General features: G+C 33.9%; 2 protein-coding genes across 2 annotated transcripts; both read right to left on the bottom strand.

Annotated features, from left to right (window-relative positions):
- Positions 1-1,803: 1,803 nt before the first annotated feature.
- Positions 1,804-3,682, bottom strand: LOC131617821 (ENTH domain-containing protein C794.11c-like). The gene is made up of 4 exons (XM_058889076.1): positions 3,479-3,682; positions 3,153-3,275; positions 2,896-3,057; positions 1,804-2,410 (listed from the first exon to the last, which is right to left on the bottom strand). Exons 1-4 carry the CDS (start codon positions 3,583-3,585, stop codon positions 1,915-1,917), a joined length of 888 nt encoding a protein of 295 aa, XP_058745059.1. The 5' UTR covers positions 3,586-3,682; the 3' UTR covers positions 1,804-1,914.
- A 7,493-nt stretch (positions 3,683-11,175) lies between these two features.
- LOC131644309 (uncharacterized) lies at positions 11,176-17,162 on the bottom strand. The gene is made up of 9 exons (XM_058914774.1): positions 16,871-17,162; positions 16,060-16,735; positions 13,617-15,252; positions 13,139-13,361; positions 12,796-13,002; positions 12,370-12,543; positions 12,008-12,196; positions 11,801-11,914; positions 11,176-11,604 (listed from the first exon to the last, which is right to left on the bottom strand). Exons 2-9 carry the CDS (start codon positions 16,718-16,720, stop codon positions 11,302-11,304), a joined length of 3,507 nt encoding a protein of 1,168 aa, XP_058770757.1. The 5' UTR covers positions 16,721-16,735; positions 16,871-17,162; the 3' UTR covers positions 11,176-11,301.
- Between the last annotated feature and the right edge of the window lie 1,109 nt (positions 17,163-18,271).

Below are 18,271 nucleotides of genomic sequence, written 5' to 3'. Positions count from 1 at the left end.
AAAACTGTGTCTAACTTGGAGAAACATGGATGAGGCAAATCTTGATATATCATATTTATAAAGGAGGGGATGGTGATATTCTAACCATTAGGAGAACCTCTTACTTCACTAGCGACGTCATAGTTCTCCGGTTCCTTTGAATCACAATATACTAAAGTTGTCCCAAAATATGTATTGTTTACCTAAGGGGAAAAGGTTCACGTATCCTCGGTTTAAATAGGATAAATGGGGGTGACATTACCTATTCACCCAATATGTATGGTCACATAATAAAGGCTAAAACAAATAAATGCAGAAAAATGGGGAGCAAGAGAGATTTACCCATTGAAGGCAATGAAATAGGTATAGAAGTGTGAAGTAAGAACACTTCAATTGAGGTTATAAGAATGATGAAAATAGTTGCAAAGAACATTAAAGCACCAATAGAAGAGAAAAAGATGATAAACTTAATGCCTTTAAATATTTATAGTCGTATAATGGAGAAAATAAAAGGGCAAAGTCCTAAGATCTAGAAGTGAAATAAGTGAAGAATCGAGCGCCAACAAACGAACAAAGTAAATGTAACCAGGAAAGTTTCAAGAGTCATCACACCAAAGTAACTTATTAGGAAATTCATCATAGGAGGCTTAGAGAGAGAGAGGTCATTATGCTGCTAGTCTTAGGCTAACATGTGGCAGATGGCTGAAGACACAGATATTAAAGAGTCACATTATTTAATGACAAAAAGGTATAAAAACAGACTCGAGGGCCAACAAACAAACAAAGTAAATGTAACCAGGAAAGTTTCAAGAGTCATCACACCAAAGTAACTTATTAGGAAATTCGTCATAGGAGGCTTAGAGAGAGAGGTCATTACGCTGCTAGTCTTAGGCTAACATGTGGCAGATGGCTAAAGACACAGATTTTAAAGAGTCACATTATTTAATGACAAAAAGGTATAAAAACACCAAAAGACTCGAGGGAAATGAGATTTTGAAGATTGATACAACCCCATTAGGACTGATTTTAAACCCTAGATATAAGAAGAGTCATATGCTTGAACACAGTTCCACCAAACCAGGCTTGGGGCACAACTTTTCCTACTTGGGTTTCAGATTGTATTGCATGTACCACCCCCATTATACCCCAAACCGAGAAGAAACTCTCAAGGATGAAGCATTGTTGGAAATGATCATCTTATCAGTTTCCAGCTTAATGTTGGGATACCTTGGTTTGGATAAGATTAAAATATATTTACAAAAGTTTAAGAGTCACATTACCTTTAAATTTAGAAAAAATGACATGTCTAATATCCATTAATGATTTGATTGTCATTTGAAGCACAATTTTCATATTTTTTATAGACTTTTAGTAGGATTTAAAAAGATGAGGAAAATATGATGAATAGTAGTTTTTATTTCTAAGCATGAGATATGATAAAAATATTCAAATTCTAAAATCGAAAAAGTTCCAAAAATAGGTTTCGAATTTAATAATGATTTTTTTCTTCATTAAATCAAAGAATTCTTGATAGATTTTAGAGGTAGAGAAAGAAAAACTCTCACTCGTGCCTTTAGCTGGGCTTATTCCTAAGCAGCCCCTTAGCTAAACCAACCTACCCTACAAAGTTTGAAACGAATGAGCAATCTCATTCAGGATACTAAAGTCAAACTTTGTTTTTGTCTAATTCTTTTGTTCCACATTCAACACATTTTTTGTGACATGCTCACTTGTCCAAATCCTACACCTTTCTAAAGTTAATATTCTATTTTAGTAGAAACATAAGATAAAGAAAACTTTTATTAATATTACATATGTGTACATTCATATATAGGTGATGAAATTTACAAGAGATATCATTGTATAGTACAAAACTAAGAAACATCATGCATATAAACTTTTCTAGCATAATATATGTATATTAACATTATTCCTTTAAAACCAAAGTGAATATTGGCGATCATAACACTTTTTAGGAACCTTCTTTCCAACATCAGAAATGCACCTAAATTCAATCTTTCCACGATTATTACCACCAATAATCTTTGAACATATTTCACTTACAAATCCTTTTGGTTTTCCATCTTCTCCATCAAAATCATCATCATCGGCATCAACATCAGAATCAATCAAAATCTCTTCAATTGCTGGACCATTCCAAAGGTGTTTTTCATCCACATTCTTAGGACTGCTATTGGTAGAAAATGAGCAAAATGATGAAGATCCTGGTGATCCTAATTGATCAGAAGAGAATGAACTAGGTGATGATACTGTTGATGTTGGAGAGTTCAATGAACTTCCACTTCCAAATCCTTGTATTTCATTTGTTATTTTCAGTGCCTTCAAACGTGCCTCTTTTAGAGCTTCTCCACCTTGCAAAAGCTTTAGTATTTCATTAGTTAGGTTTTGCATTCTACTTCCCCAGTTAAACCTGAAATCAATAATTAACCTATTTATTAATGAACTTCGACCCGATGGTGAAGACCGAGACCCGAGAGTGTGTTCCATCTTAGTTTTAAATATAATCACCGCAAGTGGATGGTGGGATTGGTATCCCTCAGATTAGTCGGTAATAGTGATTTTTTATTAATTAAATGTTAGGGTTGACCTTTTGGTGAAGCCTTGAAATCAAAGAGTATGTTCCTCTTATGGTCTCTGCCTTTAAAGGGGACCATCACAAGTGGATGGTGAGATTGGTCTCCTCAGGTTAGTCAGTTATATGACTTGTTTATTAATCAAGCCCTAAGGTTAGTTTATTGGTGGAGATTTTGGATTTAGGAGCGTGCTCCTCTTAAGATCTCATGTTTTAAAACCACCGCAAGTGGAAGGTCAAGGGTCTCCATTGAATTAGTCGGTCATATATCATGTTTATTAATCATCATAAATAAAATTATAACAAAAAAAGTAAAAGGTTACCCTCTTTTGTCGATATAAGTCAAATTTCCTAGTTCTTCAATAATTTCAGCATCACATTGAAATTCTCGAGCAAAATCTATAGGACCATGAGTGAGCATGAATTCTAGAAGAACTAATGCTTTGTAAGATTGCCTCCATTGATCCCAATCAATATTGTACAACCTGCAATTTGAATCATTTATGTTATTAAATTTGAAAATTCTAGATAAGTGTCACTAATTTCATAATTTTTTTTCTTCTTATATTAACATATATACCTTCTATGAAGAACATCAACAATTCTCCAATATTCATCAAGATCAAAAGATGCCTCAGCAATTTTTGTCATTGTTTTTGCATCAGGGCTGCAATCTTCTTTGTTTGTTGCTTCCTCAGCTAGCCTATAATTAATCATAGATATATGTTAACAAATTAAGTGTAACAATTTATGTGGTACAAATTTTATGTAACGAATCTGAGTCCTCTAGTGATAAATCCACGACTGAGTTTATTTTACTGTGTAAACCAAGTTTAAAATATCAATTGATCTAAAAAATCAACAACTAGGTTGAGCGAGAAAATGCGTATGAGCACACATACTTACAATTCAGCTCCTGTAACATCTGTAAATGTCATCCTAGCAGATTTGTATTTCTCTAGTAGAAAATTTGTTGTCTGCTTTTTAATTTGATCTAGCAATAAATTACCCATTTCAACTATATAAGATCAAACTTTCAATTATGCATGAAATGTAGTATTTTATGAAATAGTTGCTATAATAATAATACTATAAGCTAAGCAACCAACAAAAATGGTGAAAAGAGGATTAACCATGGAAGTGAGTCAATTGCTTCCTTTAAGAACAACATTTATGGATGACCAAAATTATAGGTCAGAGAATGTAGGAACAGTGTGAGTTAATTTGGACCAAATTTAGAAAGTTGACCAAATGTAATTTATGAATTTTGCTTTAACCATAATTTTCATGCAATATTGGCAATACTGAAAATTAGGATCTTCACACAATACTAACCATTAAGATTCATGTAGTTAATTTAAATTCTTCTTAGCCTTTCTTCTTTGGGTTATTAACTTTTTTTGACGGAAAATTTTGGGTTATTAACTTCTTCTCAAGATTTACTGTAAATTCAATATCCTTTAACTTGTTAAATAATCCGCATCTAACTGTATTGAATCAATAAAAAAATCTATGTATGCAATTTATCATGTGTTTAATGCGATCCATTCAAATATTGAAATATTTTTTGGACTAACTAAAAACAATGATAACAAATTTTTTTTTACAATTATTTGTTTTTTGGAATCAAATATACTTTTCACTAATCCAAAACAACAGGTAATTACAATCAAGACGATCAAGAGATCCAACCAACCACAATTACACCAACTGCAAATCTAAGCTAATTACACCATCATCAATTTAGTTATATTCTCCCTAAGTTTGGGTTTCATCCAAACCTTATAAACAAGAGTATCTGTAATTTTAGAGCCTATATATGTTTGTATTACTATCATTATGTGTAAAAAAGTATCACTCCTATACCTTCATGTTTCATAAATTGTTTCATCAAATGTTGTCTTAAGTATTTTTGCCTTCCAACCTTTCTCTTTACTATTCTAAACTATCCATTTAATTTCCTTCAGCCACTACTATAGATTATGCTTAATTTGCATCCAATCAAGCACTTTTTTCCAAATGTATATCAGGCCTTCATATTCAAACATGATGTGGCCGAGTGTTTCAACCTGGGGACAAAAGCAGCAGATGTCATCATCAATGATTTTAAGCCCTTTCAATCCTTCTTTAGTTGCCAATCTATCTTGATAGGCTAACCAAGTACTAGTTATGGCTCCAGGTCTTGCCAAATTATCATAAAAGATTTTTCTCTTTAATACATCCTGCAGATTAGCCATTTGCATCTCTTTGAGGGTTTAATATCTAGTCTTAATTTTAAATCTTCCATTGACTTCATTCCAATTCTTCATCAAATTCACCACTTCTCTTTGTCTCAATATAGCTTTCAGCATCCAAGAACAATTGTTTCTAATGGGGACTGTCATAAGTAGGGATGACAAAAATATTCATACCCGCAGATATTCGCGGATAAAATCTGTCACGGGTAGGGGCGAGTAGTTTAATAGATATATACAAATAAAATAAATAGATATTTAAATATTCATTTATTAATAGATATGGATACAGGTTTAATGTTACCCGTGCCCGCGGATATCCGTATTCGTTAATAAATTATAAAAATTACTTAAATATTATTAGTTTATTATACTCTATCTTTTCATCTTCTAAAAAAACTAATCTCCTCGTATATATATATATATATATATATATATATATATATATATATATACACACACACACACACACACACACACACACACACACACACACACACACACACACACACACACACACATTTTATTTGAAGAAAACCTTTATATTCTATACAAACCTTATTGGTCATTTCATATTTAAGTTTCTTCTATACTTCATACCTCAGTTCAATAATTTCATCGTCCAACCAACTAGTACCGCTCTTTTTTCGTCCAACTAGTGTCATCCTTTCTACTCCTGCGTCGTCCGCTCTTCCACCATAACTCATAATCATAATATCATTCTTTTTTTTGTTAAAAATGAAATATATGGGGTATTATACTTTGGTGAAAATAAAGGAAATTAATTTGATGAAATTTTGTTGTTAAAATAAGAGAGATTTGTATGAACGTTATATGATAATAACGTCTTAGGTCTTTAGAAGGAACTGCAAATATTTTTTTTAAAACATAATTTTAGAAAAATAGTGTTATCCACGAATATCTGTAAATAATTCGCAGATACCTTAAAACTCTTGGATACCTTAAAACCTGTGGATTACCTGTTTAACGGATATCTGCTCAGATATGAGGCTGATATGAACATCATATTTATCCAATGGGACAGACACATATATCATATTATCCGTCCCCAATTATATTCATTTACATCCCTACTCATAAGTGTGTCTTCCTTTATATTATAGTAGTAAATCCACTTAATCCACATGCTATCTACCTTACCACTCAAATTCCACAACATCTTTACCATACTAGCCCTGTTCCATTCAGCTCAAGAAATTAGGTTTAGTCCACCATGTTTCTTTGGGGAGCAAACTTCCTGCCAGACTACATGTGATCTTCTTGTGTTAACATCTCATCTTGACCTAAGAAAGGACCTGCGGATGGATTCAATTTTCTGAAACACTTTCTTCGGCAGTGGAAAACTCTGCATGTAGTAGTTGGTTGTGGCAAAAATCACATTTCTGATAAGCTGAATTCTGCCAACAAAACTAAGAAGTTTTGCACTCCAATGTCTTATCCTCATCATAATTTTATCTATCAATCCTAATGAATGTTGAACAACTAATTTTTTGCTAGTAAGAGGGCCTCCAAATATCTGAAAGGGAGTGTACCTTATTCAAAATTAGTAATTTCCTAGATCTCTACTTTAGTGCAATTATTAACTCCTCCATAATATGCTTTCTTCCACACTTTTGTGTGGGCTTTTCTCATTACTCCATCAATTCCGTCAAAATTACTCACAAATTTTATGTACTGACAAAGTGTCATCACAACCCCAAACTTACTTTGTTACTTGTCCTCAAGTAACCTGTCTGCACGCTAAATATTTCATCACAATTAAAATGTTTATCTTTACCAATGAATGTCACCTTTCTTATTTTGCTTCTCAACACTTCTGTTCCTTGCTTCAATCCGAGTAAATCAAAAAAATTCTCTCATCTCACATATATTCACTCAATTTTAGAGGACAATCACACAATCAACATACAAAAGCATTTAACGATTGGTTTGTATAATTTCTAACCGAATCAATCAAAGTCATACTTAAACACACACTTTTGAGGTTATTTTAAGGTTGTAATGTGACTTATGTTAGGGTGGGAAATTTAGGATAATAGGCTTAAACGTTTGGATTTAGGTACCTAGTTTTCCTGATGTTACCTAATTTCTTTCATGTCACTCTTTTCTTTTTCTTTTTTTGCACTAGAGACCTTTTTTGTTTTTTTTTTGTTTTTATTTAAGAAGTCATTTTAATTTTTTTTTTCTCTTTGACCAATTTCTCTAATACCCCAACTCCAAACTTAAATGTCGCTAACCTCAAAGAGCAACCCCAAATTTATTCTTTTTCATCAGACAAGTAAAACAAATACTTTTACCTAACTCCAAAGAGGGTGGACATATTTAATCTTTCAAGTCAAATGGCTATATCACATGATATGTCACCAAAAGAATGTCTAAGGCTCGAAGTGGTTAATAATGGATATGATAATATTTCAATAGGTTGGTTTAAAAAGGCCCAAAATTTTCACAAACTACTGCCTCAATGTGTATTTATCAGAACAATAGACTCAAATTAGAAATAATCCAAATTCTAAAAAATAACTAATGTATGGATGCTCTCATAAAAAGGAAACATGAATATTGGAATACTTGACTCAAACCTTACTGAATGAGGTATCTAAAGATTGGGTACAAGTAGCCGACTTCTCTTTTCTTTATCAAATGTCAATTTGCCAGGAAGCAACCTCTTTTGTTCATTCTTTTATGATGACTTTTTTTTTTCACAATGCATTGGTAAGGTAGCAAATCAAAACGGTAAGAAACAACATAAACAAACAAGCTCATTAATTAAAACAAAAGAGAAATACAAATAGGGGGAAAGTATTCTTGATAGATAGCTAGTACTCTTCCTTAAATCATATTACAAAAGGGAAATAAAACAAAATCTGAAAAATAAAAAAGTAAAAAGCTCCTAAGTCACATGTTACCGGAGCTAAAGAAGTTGTTTAGATCATTCATGCCATCTTGAAATTATTGATTTTGTCTTGCCCAAATAGCCCTCATCTCAGCTCGCCTGTTAACTAAGGCCTGATCTTGCTCAGTGAAGTATGTCTCTATCTCTGCACTAGTGGTGAAATGTCCTAGCAAATTTTGAACTCATTATCGAAGTCATTCATGTTTTTCCTATGGGAATGAAGATAAGTAATGTAAGACATATTTTTGTTGAAATGTGACATCTTTAGACACAAAGTACTTACATCTTATGTTACCAATCTCAAGAGAAATTAACTTGCCACCCCCTTTTTTATACTTGTCACCCCCCCCCCCCCCCCAATTTTACGTTATTTCCAAAATGCTCCTGACACTATTTACTCAATTTTTTTACCTTTATATGGAAAAAAATTAATGTTGTCAAAATCATCAAAAAATAAATTTTCGGTACCGCAGAGCAAATTTTCGACACCTCTTTTTGGTTGATACCAGAAATTCTTTGTTTTTTACAAAATTCCGGTATCTATTTACCGGAATTTTCAAAATTTCCGGTGCAATTTAAAAAATTAAGTCCCAATGTTTACCAGAAATTTAAAATTTCCGGTATTTTTCATATACCGGAAATATGTGCACTCTTAAAAGAACCGAAAATTTCATAGCACTCTTAATATGTGGTGGTGATGCACTTTTTCATGTACCGGAAATTTCAAATTTTCGGTATTTCTCCGCATAACGTAAATTTGAAAAATCCGGTACTGAAATTTTTAATTTTCCGATATGTAGCATCAAGCACGGTAAAATTGGTAAAATCAACAAAATTTTCAGTATTTATATGAAATTTCCGATACGGTACATGAAATTTCAAAAAATATGGTATTTTACCAGGATAATTTGGTAAAAACGCCCTATTTGAGGAGGTGACGGGGATAATTTGATAAAAACGCCCTATTTGAGGGGGTGGCAGGGATAATTTAGGGGGTGGCAAGAAAAAATCTCCAATCTCAACTCAAGGACATCTTTAGACACCAAATACTTACTTCTTATGTTACCAATCTCAAATAGTAACTCTCAAATCTCAAATAGTAACTCGCTACATCATTCCAAAAAATAGAGCCGAACGAATATTACTTTAATGACACAACCACTAATATAGTTAAGGGTCTTGCTAACCGGTGCCCTCAGGACACTCTTTAAGCATACTAAATAAAGAAAATATTTTTTTATAAAAGTCAATATTTCAATTTCTAATGCAATGAATACACGCATTTTTATAAAAACTTACAATTTTAATTACTTAAAAAGTGCCCTAAGAGCACTGGTTAGCATTAAATACTCAAAACTCATGATGTACTCATATCTATAAATAAAAAAACCAGTGAGTCTTATGCAAAACATACTTGCAAATGTCAATAAAATTGGAGAGAACAAACATTTAATCCTCTAATAACTAAATATCAAAACTCAAATAAAAGTTCAAGCATCATAAAAATCCAAGTTTTCGTCGTCACTTCTCTAGCACTAGTTTTGTCTTCCTCTTCATCCTCTATATCCTCTTCACCCCCCTCGACATATTATGGATGAACATTGATCGGTAAAATAACAAGTGTACTATTTTTTTAACCGATGTAGTAATAATAGGGAGTGCTCCCCAATATCAATCTCGAGGACTGCGTAGGAAGTACAAGTTCTTATAATGATTCAATTGAACAAAATAGCGTGGGGATTTTGTGATTGTTTCGAAATAATGATTAATAAGAATAAATTAAAGTAAAAGAGTAAAATTGTCTTTTAAACGATATGAGAGAGCATGTTAGGGCACGGTGTATGAATTGCCTTGTAACAACCCTTAATCCTTATTTTATGAAATAGGTTTCCGAATGATCTACTACCGAATCTCAAGAATAGTCTTCCCTAATTCCTTAGCCGAAAACTCTTTTGATACCTATCCCGCGTCCTAATTCCTTAGCCATTCATGATATCAAGCAAAATATAATTTAAGAAGATTACCACAGTTACTACGGTGAATCCTCATTCCTAAACAATATCTGTCGTAGTATTGTTGTGCAAACAGTGATAAGGTGCTTTGTCCGACCTAAACCTTAACTGTTTATCAAAATCTATTGGTCCGATAGAAAAAGCATTAAGAACTTTGAACAATAAAATATATTCACACAAACTTTGAGATCATAAAATAATGGAAATTAGGTTCATCATAATAGCAATTCAAGGACACCCCCTAGCATTGGGGGGTTTAGCCGCTCATAATCTTCAAAGAAAATACAATAAGAAGGTTAGACATTACAAGAAAATAGGATTGCTTTGATCTTCAATCGTGATTGCTCTTGAAGATCTCCGTTCTCCGAAACCCTTGAGAGCTCTCTCCTCTTTCTTCTGCAATTCTTTCGTACGATCAAAAGTCCGTTTCTCTTTCTCCAAAAGTAGCCTAAATAGCCTCATATCACTTAAAGTTGTAGTGAATACCAAAATTATCCTCCGGGAGCACAAATACAACACGTCTCGAAAACTCAGCAAAAACAGCGTATTTGGCCAACACGGTCGTATCAGCTGACACGGGCACCCGCGTTGGCTCCCTGACTTGGACGTTCACATTTATTTCTTCCAGCTTTTCTGACACGGCCGTGTCAGTTGACACGGGCACTCGTGTCAGACTTCTGCCCATTCTTCAAAACTCCTCAAAGCTCCTATTCAGCCTCCTCCTAACACGGGCCGTGTCAGGTGACACGGGCACCCGTGTCAGGCCTCTGTGTTGCTCAATAATCACTTTATCACACCTCCGAAATCCGATTCTTCTCACATCAATCCTTTGGGTTTTTAGCTGGACCTGCAACCATATTGAACTACCATGGAAACGCATAAAATGCGACAAAAAGAGATAAAACACTAACACACGAATGAAAATACACAATGCGATAATAACTTGAAAAACAATAAAAAATAAGACAAAATGTTACCGATTTTTGCAGATTCATGCCTAATAGATGACAGAACACTACTAGAAATGGTGACCGATCAAACATCAAAATCATCAATATATCATTAACAAATCAAGGGTAATATCATATACAATTGACGCAGACACTCCTAGTCACGTCAGAGCAGCGTCATTCCAATTCACATCCCGTTATCGCAATCATTTCAATCCAATCACCCATCTGTGCCGGACGGACGCATTGTGGCACATTTTTCTTGGTTTTGTCGTTCCATTCAAGATAACAGCCGTAATGAAAGAGTTTGGTAACTTAGCTTACATCTGAGAGGATGATAACTTAGCATGAGAATTCAACTTAGTTTGGCGTATTTAATAAATATGGATAACACTTGAATGCTATATGTGCACAAAGAATGCAGTGCGAGAACCATCGCACGACTGCAACATGAAAAAATGCACGCAGGGAAAACTGAAGGTGGACAAGATTATTATAAAAGGCCAATACTATTATTACTCTTATTGTTAAAGAAACAAAACAAAAGTTGTTATTTACTATAAGCTAAACTGTAAACAAAATATACAAAAAGAATGAAATAATGATCGGATATATGTCATTCACTACTCTTCCATACTTCTTTCAAAAGCTCATATCGGACAACCTTACGACCTTCCTTTACTACTGCAAACATTTTCTTAGAGTCATCCATGCCAAGAGCAGAAAGTGGTGAATCTAATTCATCGAGTTCATCATCACTTGTGTATAACTTTTTAAGCATAAATGATCCGCTTCTTTGTGAAGGGGTTCCCACTTCTTTTAGCATGCTCACAACTGAAGAAGCTGGTGGAGGTGCATAGAATGTGGAACCAGCAGTGCATGGAAAGCTTGAGATGGACCCTTCATCATCTGCAATATCCTAAAATCGATAAAAGAATAGTTAAAGTTATTTGCTTATATCGCTTAAGTTACTAATAACCATGTTCTCTATGTTAAAAGTTAAGGGGCTTAAGCAATGCTTCTGACACAATGTAGGCATTGTAATAATCCAGTGACCTCGTGACAGTTATTGATTGAATTCAAAGAGAAGAAAAACATGCAACAAATTAACCAACCTCATTGTTCAATGCCTCGATAACAGCATTCGGGACAGGTCCAGGGGTAAACTCATCAGGGACAAAATTGTTGACGACCTGTTTTATCAATGATATGCCTAGTCTAGGACATACCTAAAGAAGTTTTTCGTATAATCAAAATCAAAATATTTGTTTCACAAGGAATAAGATGAAAAACACAAGTCAAAAAATCAAATGTAATCAAACCTCTTTTCTCATAGATCTGTCTGCAAGCATTTCGAAAGGAAGCATCATTAGATCACTCAACGTGTTCAAGAGAGGGAAAGGTTTGAAGGAGGATTCATATTTTATGTCATCATTTTCATTGTTATCTTCATGAGAGTCGCAATCATCAATGCCAAACAAATCTGAAAGCCATCTTGACCAGTCACCAACCTGTACAGATAATAAGAAGTTACCAAGAGTACATATGTTGCAAACTTCATGGATTGTTAATATGAATACATCAATATTCAAAAGCTTTGAATTTGAAGTATATTTCAAATTTGGAGCGAAATTAAAAAAAGAAAAGAAAAGGAATGCTCTGAACCAAAAGTTTAGTCACTCACAGCATTCTTCAGTTGCGCACCAGCGCCAAAGCCTGATTTTCCAGATGCAATAGGAAGAACCTTAGAATCACTTATAGGGTCAGATATAGGATCGGTGGGCATTTCATCGGCTGATTCCCGAAGAATAGCATTGAACATTGCCACATCAAGTCTATTAACCAACTGTTCCATCACCTACAAACACAAGAGAAGTTCTATTTCAATCACGCTGCATTTCGATTATATTTTATAAAGATAGGAACAAATAGTGCATATCCTAATTAAGAGCAAACATGAACATCTACATTATCCATTCAACTTGGAACATTCCAACAACTTGTCATATTATGCATCTACATCCATATACATGTAAAAGAGAAGAATATAATAAGAATGAATCCAGCATTGAAACACATTGAATAAGGAATACCGACTGTTAAATTATACCATTCTAGATATCACATGCAAGCAGCCACACTCAAGCCCTCCAGCTCGAAGAGGACAAAGCCTTTCACATGCATCCTTGAAAGCTCTTTTCCATAAATCAATAGAAAAGTTTCCTTGATCATGATCACCAATAGTATATCTCTTACTATAGGTTTTCCTAGAGTTAGAGCTCTTAGCTGCCGCGGACTGCATGTATGGAGTAAGAGTCTGGCAACAACAAACAACAAAAAACATCAGTAAAAAGTAAAAAAGGCATTCAATTTCAATAAAAGTTTCTTGGGAAATGACAGAGAAGCAAAAAAGGAAGAAAAAGGAGGAGAAAAATAAAGGTTTAGGATTCAACCTGCCACCACACTGACTCAATAATTCGAGAGAACATCCATGCTTCAACCTTTTCCAAAGCAACTAAAAAAGTCTCTGGCTCCAGCCAGCCATGAAAGTATTCTTCTGTATTTTCTTTTTCTTTGTCATCATTGAGGCACTGACTATTACCAAGGTCTTTATTTTCAACTCCTTCGCTCACAATTGCTCTTAGCAATAGTAGGTTTGAGAACCAGAATGTCAACCTATTCACGGTTACAAAACAATAAACTAAGAAATGGTATAAAATGCAAGCAAATGATGAAAACTATGTTGCGGCTTTTTTAAAATAATAATGAATAATAAAACATCAATAGACACAACAACAACCAACAATTATTTTATTCCATTAGTTTTCTTGCAATTTAGAACTATAAAAACAATATCATCGGTTGTATGCTCCTGAACTATTATATCGTTTTGGCATAGTAGAGAAAGTTATGAAATAAACTTTTATATACCTTGGAACATCATTTCCACAAGCTTTGGAAACCAAAACAAATCCCGAGACAACGCTCTGGGCTGCATTATCTATTTTAGCAGGGGAGCCAACTCTGCGAGCATGGAAATAGAATCTAGACAAGCGCCGAGCAGGTGCGTGAACCTTGTTTGATGAGCCATGTTCAGCAATAACTGAGTACATTGAAGCTTCAAGAGCAGCAGCTTCTCTCAACTCTTCACGAAGCCGTTCAACTTCGGCCTTCAATTCAGAATTATCAATAAAAGAACTACCATTCACATTAATATCTTTACGACAAGCAGCAGCAACATGAGCACCATTAAAAGTATTTATTTTCTCTTCCTGATCTAGGTTCTGACTCCCGATGTACTGCCCATAGCTCTCAGTAGTTTGTAAGGGAAACTTTTTACTTCTCATATCCTCTGATTTCTCATTTGTCACAAAAGTTATTGGTCGTTCATGTAATTTTTTACTTAGCAGAAGAGAATCAGTATTTAATTTTTTTGTCCTTGTAGATTCATCATCTGAAAAATTATTGTCAAGCACATTTTCAAAATTTCCATTACTCCCAGTGAATTGTTCTCGTCCTTTTCTTCCCTTTTCCTTTTTCTCTTTGTCCTCCATCACACTAGTGTTAGAAACACTGCCAACTTTCTTGGGAACATATCCTTTATATCTCCTGTTTTCTGTGCTATCTTCTTGACTTACACTATCCTCCGGTAGCACTTGAGATTGGGAAGATGTTTCAAAATGTGGTCTCGTACTTGATGGAATGTTTGAAGATGGAGATACGGCTTTGAACCTATCAACAGAAATATCTTGCCAACGGGATTGTTGAATCCTTTCTTGAATTTCAGAACTTGCATCAGCAACCTTGACACTTCTCTTAGAAATTTTAGGTGAAGAAGGCCTACCATTTTCAACATTTCCGACACCCGGGCGTAAAACCGGAGACGAAGAGGGAGTTTGTTCAATCCTTTCTTGAATTTCAGAACTTGCATCAGCAACATTGACACTTCTCTTAGAAATTTTAGGTGAAGAAGGCCTATCATTTTCAACATTTCCGATCCCCGGGCGTAAAACCAGAGACGAAGAGGGAGATTGTTGAATCCTTTCATGAATTTCAGAACTTGCATCAGCAACCTTGACACTCCTCTTAGAAATTTTAGGTGAAGAAGGCCTACCATTTTCAACATTTCCGATACCCGGGAGTAAAACCGGAGACGAAGAGGAAGATTGTTCAATCCTTTCATGAATTTCAGAACTTGCATCAGCAACCTTGACACTTCTCTTAGAAATTTTAGGCGAAGAGGGCCTACCATTTTCAACATTTCCGATACCTGAGCGTAGAACTGGAGATGAAGAGGGAGATTCTTGAATCCTTTCTTGAATTTGAGAACTTGCATCAGCAGCCTTGACACTTCTCTTAGAAATTTTAGGTGAAGAAGGCCTACCATTTTCAACATTTCCGTTACCCGAGCGCAGAACCGGAGACGAAGAGGGAGATTTGACGCCATTGATCTGTGAGGATGATTCAGCCTTTGAGTTTACATGTAAGCTAGACGTGATAATTTCTGATGGTAGAATATATTCTCCATTAGTTCCCTTTGTTCCTCCTTCAACAATTTTGCTGCTGCCTGAAATCAAATGGCAACAGTCTATTAAAAATGACAGACTAGACAATAGCATTTCTGCATACCTAGTACCTAAGCACAACTCAAAAAGAACAAATCAACACTTTAACAACAACAACAACCAAGTCTCATCCCATTAAGTGGGGTCGGCTACATGGATCAACTTCGCCGTAATGTTCTATCCAACTCGTTAATCTCGAGATCCTTCTATAGGTCTTCTCTCTATATGCCCAAACCACCTAAGTCTATTTTCCACCATCTTCTCTACTATAGGTGCTACCCCAACACTCTAATATTTTCATTTCTAATCCTATCATGTCTAGTCTTACACCACACATCCAACACAACATCCTCATCTCAGTTACACTTTATTCTCGTGTTGTTTCTTAACCGCCAAACATTATGTCCCGATAAATATTTGATCATTATATGTGGAGCTAAAATGACAATTAGAAACCAACCTTATAATGTAAATGATATACAAGTACTAAATGAGTAATCAATCAAACTTAGGATAAAGTCATTCCATCTCCTGAACATTGTAAGACTAACAGAACATGAATTGCAGTCGCATACAACCAAACATGATGCATATGATCAATGTATATGTTCATAATGACAATAAAGAGGAAAAGAATCAGTCGATAGTCGATAGTCGATAGTATAAGTCTATATCCAAATATAAAACATTACAGTAGTTTTTTATTGAGCAAAATCCTGCTACATAGATTGACACACAGATTTTGTGGTTAAATGGTTAATTACTAGCAAATCATAACAAAGAAACATCAGTAATATGAGGAAATAAACCTTCTATAGTCTTCGAATCTGATCTGAAAGTTTGCAAATTATCTGAAGCAATGTCATCAGTTTCATCATCAGTAAAAGAAGCAATTTCATCCTCATCATCATCATCATCTTTAATTGACTGTGACACAGATTCCCTCTCTTCCCTTTCCATCGACAACTCTTTCGACAAATTGCTACTTGGCGATGAGCTCGAACACTCTTCATCAAACGGCTGAATACTAACATACATCAACGGCTGCACCGAGCTCTTAAAACTCTTCTTACAATTCAACTGAAAACATATCGCTCTAGCCTCCTTAATAATCCCAAAATCCGCAAAATTCACCGCAGATGAACCTATAAGCTGGCTCTTCACTGTCCTATCATACAACTGAAACTCCAAATAATTCTTCTTAAACTTCTCCTTCTTCGCGTCTCTAATCATCGACACCGAAAGCTTGAACGGTTCATTAAACTCAATTTTCCCGCTGCCAATACTAGAGGAGGCCAGAGAGCCGGAATTTCGGTCACCGTTCTCCCATTGCAAGAGCACAGATTGAACAGACCTGAGTGATTGTGAAGGCGGCCATGGTTTGATCTCGTAAACATGAATAATGTAATGAAGTTGAATCGAATTCGAAAGCGCTTTTTTACTCTTCTTAGTTCTTATTCCCAAAACCATCTTCAAATAAAGAAACTACCAGAGAGAAAAAAAATTAGAAAGTCGTAATTGTAAAGAATTGAAATGAGAAAGAAGAAAAAAAGAGATTATTATGAGAAGCGATTAATTAATGAATTGGTGGGAAAGAAAAGCATATAAGAGAGTATGAACCTGAGTAAGGTATAAATGAGAAAAACTAATCAGCAATTAAGGAAAGGAGTTGAATTAAGCAATTGAAAAAACGAAGAAAAGGAAGGTAGCTTGGAATGAGATTAAGGAAAATTAGGTGGTGATTGAGATTGATGAGGGAGGATTGAAAAGGAAAAAGAAGAAGAAAGAAAGTGATGGTGATTTTGAATTGAATTGAATGATGAGGGGATTGAAAAGTGATGAGGCTAAGAAAAAGGAAAAAGTAAATAATACCAGAATATACGCACAACGTACAGCAACATAAACAGAGATTTTCAACGAAACACAACACGATAAATAAACAGAAATTATATATATTATTCATTTTCTTCACTGTGGTCCCACCGGGAATACTATTTTCAGTGTTTTTATTCATTTGGTAGAATGCACTCTCGTTATCTTGAATTTTCTGGTATTTGGTAAGCATGGTTTTGAAATTAAATATTAGTTTATTTTCACGTCGATTTCAAAGGTTTTTTTTTTAATAGCAGGCATAACAGTTTAATTTTAAAAATAAAAGTTGTGTGGCTGTCATTATCAACAACAAGAGGGTTCCGATCACTACTTTTTTTTTAAGATTTTTTTTATTAGTAAAGATATATTTTGATCCCTCTATTTTAAATGGATTTTTTTTTTCATACTTTTAAACCCTTATGGAACTGTCATGTTGAAAAAGCGAAAATTGTTTCTTATAAAGAATCGAATTCAAATACACTATGTGTCTTTACCACTATGCTAATGTACATTCATGACAAGTAATTCTCATGATTTCTACTCATTAATAAATTCTTATACATAAATTTTTATCTACGAGGTCTCAAATTCAAGTCCCTTCAAGTAAAATGATATTCAGTTTACAATTAGACAAATCAATTTCTTGATAATAAAGTGATTATCATTTGCAACTAGAAAAATCAATTTCTGTGGTTAATAAAGTGATTATTATTTAAATCAATTTCTATGATTAATAAAGTGACTATCACTTATAACTAGACAAATCAATTTCTATTAGTAAAATAACTATCATTTACAAATAGACAAAACAATTTCTATTTTTAATAAAGTGAGTATCTTGTTAATAAAGTTATTAGTATCATTTACAATTATACAAATTAATTTATATGATTAGTAAAGAAACTATCAATAACAACTAGGCAAATCAATTTTTATTGTTAGCAAAGTGACTATCATTTACAAATAGACAAATCAATTTCTATTGTTAATAAAGTGACTATCTTATTAATAAAGTTATTATTATTTACAACTATACAAATCAATTTATACAGTTAGTAAAGAGACTATCAATAACAACTATGCAAATCAATTTTTATTGTTAGTAAATTGATTATCATTTACAAATAAACAAATCAATTTCTATTATAG

This window comes from Vicia villosa, linkage group LG1 (assembly GCF_029867415.1).
Source record: "Vicia villosa cultivar HV-30 ecotype Madison, WI linkage group LG1, Vvil1.0, whole genome shotgun sequence".
In the NCBI taxonomy this organism is placed as follows: Eukaryota; Viridiplantae; Streptophyta; class Magnoliopsida; order Fabales; family Fabaceae; genus Vicia; species Vicia villosa.
The sequence above is the reverse complement of the archived record's forward strand: the minus strand, read 5'-3'. Positions and strand labels throughout refer to the sequence as shown.

Coding starts and splice junctions, on each gene's coding strand:
- LOC131617821 (XM_058889076.1), bottom strand. CDS start 3,585: ATGGGTAATTTATTGCTAGATCAAATTAAAAAGCAGACAACAAATTTT. Junction 3,276..3,478: donor GATGTTACAGGAGCTGAATT/GTAAGTATGTGT, acceptor GATTAATTATAG/GCTAGCTGAGGAAGCAACAA. Junction 3,058..3,152: donor GTTGATGTTCTTCATAGAAG/GTATATATGTTA, acceptor TTCAAATTGCAG/GTTGTACAATATTGATTGGG.
- LOC131644309 (XM_058914774.1), bottom strand. CDS start 16,720: ATGGTTTTGGGAATAAGAACTAAGAAGAGTAAAAAAGCGCTTTCGAAT. Junction 13,003..13,138: donor TTGAGTCAGTGTGGTGGCAG/GTTGAATCCTAA, acceptor TGTTGTTGCCAG/ACTCTTACTCCATACATGCA. Junction 12,544..12,795: donor TGCATGTGATATCTAGAATG/GTATAATTTAAC, acceptor TTGTGTTTGTAG/GTGATGGAACAGTTGGTTAA.